The sequence below is a fragment of the Trachymyrmex septentrionalis genome, unplaced genomic scaffold (assembly GCF_001594115.1).
Source record: "Trachymyrmex septentrionalis isolate Tsep2-gDNA-1 unplaced genomic scaffold, Tsep1.0 scaffold53, whole genome shotgun sequence".
In the NCBI taxonomy this organism is placed as follows: domain Eukaryota; kingdom Metazoa; phylum Arthropoda; class Insecta; order Hymenoptera; family Formicidae; genus Trachymyrmex; species Trachymyrmex septentrionalis.
In genome coordinates, this window is record NW_017305705.1 from 1,702,907 (window position 1) to 1,709,533 (window position 6,627).

A 6,627-nucleotide genomic window follows, 5' to 3' on the forward strand; every position below is an offset into this window, starting at 1 on the left:
ATACCAAAAATTTTTCTTAGTGACATGGTATTAAATGTATATGTACCAATATTTTATATTATACGTATAGTATTTATATGCATATTCCATATCATTCGATATAAAACTTCATGAATTGAAATAACGTGAACACACGTTACACTCGAACGCTTGAATGTTCCAGAACTAATAGTTGTTTCTTTTTTTTATACAAATTTAATATTTGTAATTGTATACATCAATATGTTTAGGTAATTACAATTATTACGTTATTGATATTTTCAGAAAGTCTTACCCGTATTATAATTAAAGCTCGTCTTCATTTTCTTATTTTCCTATCTTCCCTGAATGATGATATCTGGCAAAAGTTTCTCCAACTAATAATGGAAATACCAAAGTGGCATCAGCGCACACCTAAAGACAGAAACAACGATGTCACCTGACAATCTGATCGACTGTCGCTCATTCAAATTTAAATTTAGTAATTTAAATTTGTCAGAGGTAATGCGGTAATACCTTGACAGGATCAGCGTCTTTCCGAATTTTTCCCCAAGAAATCGCTTCCTCGGGTCGAGCACCGCTGTCGCTACCATCAAATTCCGAGGCGGTATTGATGAAAACGGCATAATCCGCGCCATTTCTCTGAAATAAAATACCGTCACCATTGTGGCTGGGAATACACCAAAATAACATGCCAAATAGAGTCAACGTTTTACCATAAGATTAGCATTGCAGATGTGATGCTTCACCACACCGCCTCCAATAATTATCATGCCGCTGTTCACCGCTTTTATAGCTATCCTGTTTAATCTCTTGACGTCTGTGAAAAATGAAAGATTCATTGGTTCATGTGCGTTACGCAGATTAATAAATGTTACACGTTAAACCCTAATCTGCAATATGCTTTCAGCTTCCTGCTTTTTACTTTTTACTACTTTTTACTTCTTTTTGCCTCTTATCCTGTTTCTTTTACCTAAGATAAAAGTTGACAAATTTTAAAACAAATTTTAGAAGAGACAAGAAATACATGACAAGAAACATGATTACTATCAAAATAGTCGTAAATAGGGGAAAAAGCAAGAAATAGGAAGCAAAGAGCATATTGTAAATTAGGCTTAAAACCAACCTGCGACAATATCAAGTATGAATCCTGGATTTTTGTATGAATGAAAGAATATCATATCGCCGAGACTACCGTCGGTCAATGCCGGACAAAATACCGGAATCTTATTTTTCGCGGCCCAATAATAGATTGAATCTTCATGATTGATTTCTTCGCCAAGTCTTGCTATCATTTTAGATGGCGTCCATAAAGTACCCTACAAAACAATTCAATTGTAAAAATAAAAATGCGCGCTAGTCTAATTAAACAGTGCAATGTGATAACTCTCATATACTTTCGTCTTTTGTTCAGACAGCATTGCGTCTAACTTTGGCATTAGCCAATCTTCAAATAAGCAATAATTATCATTTGGTACTAATAAATTTCCAGTTCTGTTAAGTCCATTTTCTCTAAGTTTTCTATCGTCCAAATAAAAGCTGCCAATATATGTAGGCGCCAAACACTTTATAAAATCCTCTTCCACTCCACCGGCTGTAGTTACGAGACAATCTACCTACAAAATATCTGTCTAAAGTCACAAAATACAATAAGATACCCATGAAACAAATAAAACTGTTAAATATGGATCTACCAATCTATGTTGTACAAGAAATCTTATAATATCCCTGATGCCACTGGATATCATATTTGACGTATAACCCAAAAATATTGTACAATGATTTTTTCGTTTTATAAATTCATCTTCTTCTGTTTCATCTAGCTGATCTTCCATAAGAAGTATACTCCTCTGATGCAGCATACGATTTACTTCTTCAATCGCTAGCCCAAAATTTGTAGCTTGAAAACCACAACTTGCCATGGTTGTAAACAATTCATGATAATTGACACCTTTATTAAAATCATAACCTAAACACCCAATTTGTTATTATTTATATGCCAATAGTAACAGTAATAAAATTATTAATGGAAAATAAAAAATAGATACCTTTTACTGGAGTTGTATAAGATGATAAAGAGCTGCTGGATATCAGAACAGCATTCTTTGCCAATGCTTGTTCTTGTAAATCTTGTTTTTTTTCTGTATCACCCATAATAATATTTCTGGCTATCTTAAAAGATACAAATAATAAATTAATAACATAAAAAATTAATGTGAATTAAATTGTTAATATCTAAGTAACTATTGATAAAATATATGCTGTATATCTAAAAAAATATATATATCTGTCAAATTGTGATATAACCGGTAAATTGCCAATTCTTTATAAGAAATCAGTACAAAATAGTCAAAATTTTTTAATCGAGTAGATTTCGAAAAAATTCTGAATGTACACACAATTCGCCGAGACGCGTAAGGCTCTGTCCACAAAGGAAGAAATATTACGTACAGAAATAGATATTAAGATTTTAACCTATCAGATACCAGTTATGTCGGAATACACGGTTTCTGATAGATTGAAATCTTAATATCTATTCTTGTTCCTAATATTTCCTCCATTGTACGCAGGGCCTAAATTCAATTATACTAATTTATATTTATATACGATTTCATTCTAACCTATAAAAGTAATCTGCAAAGTCCATACGATCTATACTGTAAACAGCTATATTACTTTTAAATGATTGCAGGCGTAGACGTAATAAGTATAGATAGCGCTTCTTATTTTTACTGTACCTAAAGCTGGCTCTACGTAGCAACAGAGAAACCTGAGATAAAATCACTAGAATAACAGAGTACCGCGAACTGTCGCCATTTTGGCTCCATGACGCGGTTATTATTTAAAACTTCAGCCTCTCGCTGCGGTTTTTGCAATTTTCAATATAGTAACCGGACATTTTAGATAATAACAGAATCAGGTTCTTTTCCTTGTTAAGAGCAGAGTTGTGATTGGTCACGCTGTCCCGTTCCACTGTAAATTTCCACTCATGAGACGGCACTCTGAGAGTCTTTTTCCTATAATGATGGATTCACACTGAATCCGACGTGCGTCGTACGAGGTTCTGTAACCAATCAAAAAGCAGAATTTTATTTTGTATTTTATCGATTATACGAAGCAAAATCCTGTTTTCTGATTGGTTGCAGAACGTCGTACGACGCACGTCGGTACCAGTACGTAAATAAATACTTTTATCTTTTGTTATTAATATAAAATACAGAAGTATAAAATACAAAATACTTTTATATGTTCCCATGAAATACAAAATATAAAATGTTTTCATGTACTCCGAACAAACACAAAATATAATTGTCTTACCAATACTGTTATTCGAATAAAAGTATTTCAAATACATGTCCAGCCCTGGCTATCAGCCTAGAGAGCCTATGAAAACAATCGCTGATCATATGACCAACTATTCTGTGATTGGTCAGCGCTTCCAGTTGATCGGATATCAAATTTGATCGGATAAAATATTCTCTTTTTATCCGTTCAAGTCTAATGACCGATTAAATTGTAGATTTATCCGATAAAATTTTAATGGATAGGCATATAACGATTTATAATCCGTCCATAGTCGGAAATTACATTTCATCGAATAAAGGTGTTTGTCACTTTATCGGATAATCCTGAATCTGGTCGAAATTGATCGGAGAAAGCATTAGAAACGGTTATATTTCGGATCAAAACTGGACATTTTTCTTAATGTTCTTACGTTTCCTAACGTTTAATTTTGTTTTTAATATTTATTTTGGTCTGATATAAAAATCAAATGCATTATAGTAATTCATATTTTTTTATTGATTGGCTGCACTGTAGAATGAACATAAGAATGTTGCTCTCAAGTTTTTGCTTTGCTACCGTTGTTTCTATAAAATATATCCAGATGATATTTATCATATCTCGGGTCTCTTAAGACAACATATCTCCAGTGTATAATTTCTCCGAGTAAAGCTATAAAACTGAGAAGATAACCAATGCCGAGAGCAATAAGAGCGCCATATAATTTTCGTAAGTTTACTAATGCTGTTTCGGATTCAGATTTTTGCCGTGATTCGTTGATCTTCGACCATTCCATTACGTCGCTCAGCCACTTGTGCACCAAACCAATTTCCGTCATTCGTCTCACCTAAAATGCGATTTATATAAGAAAAACTAAATAAATCTGATTTCCTAAAAATTGTACTAATATCAAGAAGATAAAAGAATGAAAAGAAGATTTTTTCATTCTTTTAATAATTGCGAATCATTAATAGATATATATTAATTTTACTTATTTTTAATATAAGTTAATCTATCACTCAAATATATTACACAGTATTCTTCAAAATGTAAAAAAGCTTTTTATATGTAAATATAATTTATTAAACAATAATCTTATAATAGCTCAATAATAATAAACAATAAATAACAAGAAGGGGCTACAAGTCAGATTTTTATGTATTTCAAATTCTTAGAACATACGTTTCGACCTTATTATTAGGTCCTCGATAAAAAAATTAAACAAAAAGCATTACATTTTGTGGAAGATAAATAGAATAAATAATAACAACTTTTTGCGTAACTATAAATTGTATAATTTTAATCGTTTTATTAATTTTGTCAAATTTATGTTTAATTTATACTGAAGATGACCTAATAATAAGGTCGATACGATATATTCTAAGAATTTGAAATACATAAAGATCTGGCTTGTAGCGCCCCTGCTTGTTATTTATTGTGTATGATGATGTGTATTATTTGATATTTAACTTAAATTTAAGTAATAAAAAATTAATTTCATTTCTTCATATTTGATACTAGAAACCAGAAAGTTGATACGTTTTAATAAATAAAATTATTTTTATAAAGATATTTTTCTTTCTCGAGTTTCTCGGTATATTATGTCTATAATACTTAAAGTCGCTAATCATCTCGACTATATAATTATCCAAAGTATGACAAGCTAACATCATTTTGACATTAGACATTATCTTGACAAAAAATGACATCAGCTTGCTACTTTGAGATCCTTCATGGGTAATACTGTCACACAAAATACCAATAAATCCACATGGGGTTTAAGCGGAGAATTCCTTTCCAGCCCTAACGCGATTGGCATATAGACGACACATTCCTCCATAATATGTATATTGTACTTGACTGATGATTCAGTGCTCTTTTCAATTGTATTCTGTCGACCATTTTGCTTCTCAAATATTCGTCTTCCACGAACGTGCTGTAATAAATATGAGTTTTCGTAGTAACAGAACGTCCCATTGGCTACTCGATCGATTGCATCCTCCTCGTTTTCCGTCAATTCGAACTTATTGCCAATCTCCTGACTGTGTGGATCTGAAGAAGCGAGGAAGAACTCTTTGCTCTCCTCATTCCATCCTCCTACTGCTAGCGATGATTTAGTCAGCTGTGCTAATGTGTCGATAGTTACTCTGCAACAATAAATGAATAAAATGACATTAATTGAGAGAAAGAACAGAAATATATTTCTATTCTTGAAAATATTTTTTGTAGAAATACATTTTTATTCGTTATTAATTAAATTAAAAAACCGATTTTGTTATGTATATATTGTATTTTAGTTTGTGATTTTTTTTTTAAACGTTAATATAATAATATTCAAATATATGCAAATGTGTTGCGATTTCGAGAACATTTCAAACAAACAATTACAAAAATCTGATGAAAGAACATATAATATGTTTCATTATTTATTTCATTTCACATAATGTATAACTTTGACTGTGCACTGTAAAAAAATAAAATGTAAAGAAATAATTTTAACTTAAAGACGTATAGTGGACTTTCTGAGATATACAAAATAGAGTTGTCAAAATTAACAACTCTATTCAACTCAGTTTTTGTGTCTTTCTATTCAACCAATTACAGTATCTTATAGAAAAAAGGAAATTGATTGTCTTCACGCTTTCTCTCTCTCATTTTTATTGACTACATTTCCCATAGAGCGCACTTTAGCCCAAAGAATTAAAGAGAATCTTTCTGGAAACGTTCTCAGAACGTTGAGACACTCACAGGATGTCCTTCAGAACACGTCCCTTAGATATCTATGTTACATGGATTGATATCCATTTAGATGCGGATAATGCAATTTAAGATCTATGTCTTTGATATCATTGTATACTGTACTTAGCAACAGGATGTGATAAAGTCGCTGTCATGCTGGCACGATAAGTGACGGCTGCTAAGATACTGTAGATCCACCACCAGCCAATGAAGATTCTCACAGTCCAGGCATTCGGCAAACGCGGTAAAGAGACTTGGAGCAACATGCTGTATGTGTACAACATGCTGTTTTGGAACTCGGTGAACAGATACAAACCCTTCATGCTGTCGTACTTGTTCACTTTGTCGTGGTTTAGAGACGCACGCGAGCCTGTGTATTTCTGATAGAGCAACGCAAACACATGAAAAGCTCCGCCGCTCATCAATAGGGTACAAAAGACTGCTATCCACGTGTTCAGTCTGAAAGTGCAGAAAGATATAGGTTTAAATATTATGAAACCTCAGACAGCACAGAATATTTATAAATATTTATTATTGTTCATTTTTTTAAATATTATATAAATATATCCAGGAAAAAATGTTATATAAATGAACATATTTTATATTTAATTACATATAATTATATAT

General features: G+C 31.9%; 2 protein-coding genes across 7 annotated transcripts in view; both read right to left on the bottom strand.

Annotated features, from left to right (window-relative positions):
- Window positions 1-264: 264 nt before the first annotated feature.
- On the bottom strand, window positions 265-2,905 carry LOC108751985 (probable deoxyhypusine synthase). Of its 4 annotated transcripts, none has more exons than XM_018492512.1 (8): window positions 2,718-2,905; window positions 2,028-2,147; window positions 1,674-1,948; window positions 1,377-1,595; window positions 1,106-1,298; window positions 696-799; window positions 496-621; window positions 265-393 (listed from the first exon to the last, which is right to left on the bottom strand). In XM_018492512.1, the coding sequence occupies exons 2-8, from the start codon at window positions 2,131-2,133 to the stop codon at window positions 307-309; spliced, it is 1,110 nt and encodes a 369-aa protein (XP_018348014.1). In that variant the 5' UTR covers window positions 2,134-2,147; window positions 2,718-2,905; the 3' UTR covers window positions 265-306. The 4 variants fall into 4 exon arrangements, with proteins under 4 accessions (XP_018348014.1, XP_018348012.1, XP_018348015.1 ...); XM_018492510.1 differs by lacking the exon at window positions 2,718-2,905 and adding an exon at window positions 2,601-2,624 and having other exon boundaries at window positions 2,028-2,151; XM_018492513.1 differs by lacking the exon at window positions 2,718-2,905 and adding an exon at window positions 2,601-2,611.
- An 885-nt stretch (window positions 2,906-3,790) lies between these two features.
- LOC108751982 (beta-1,3-glucosyltransferase-like) overlaps window positions 3,791-6,627 on the bottom strand; it is a 28,021-nt gene continuing 25,184 nt past the window's right edge. For all 3 annotated transcript variants that reach the window (XM_018492504.1, XM_018492502.1, XM_018492503.1), the window contains exons 7-9: window positions 6,124-6,459; window positions 5,021-5,408; window positions 3,791-4,108 (exon numbers count right to left, since the gene is read on the bottom strand). In XM_018492504.1, coding sequence (XP_018348006.1) covers window positions 3,821-4,108; window positions 5,021-5,408; window positions 6,124-6,459 — 1,012 coding nt within the window. In that variant the 3' untranslated portion in view covers window positions 3,791-3,820. The remainder of the gene's footprint in view (window positions 4,109-5,020; window positions 5,409-6,123; window positions 6,460-6,627) is intronic.

What these genes read in the sequence shown, in the direction of transcription:
- LOC108751985 (XM_018492512.1), bottom strand. Translation starts at nt 2,133, where the DNA reads ATGGGTGATACAGAAAAAAAACAAGATTTACAAGAACAAGCATTGGCA. An exon ending in TTCTTGTACAACATAGATTG is followed by an intron (nt 1,596 to 1,673) that starts GTAGATCCATAT and finishes GATATTTTGTAG; the next exon opens with GTAGATTGTCTCGTAACTAC. An exon ending in TGTCTGAACAAAAGACGAAA is followed by an intron (nt 1,299 to 1,376) that starts GTATATGAGAGT and finishes ATTGTTTTGTAG; the next exon opens with GGTACTTTATGGACGCCATC.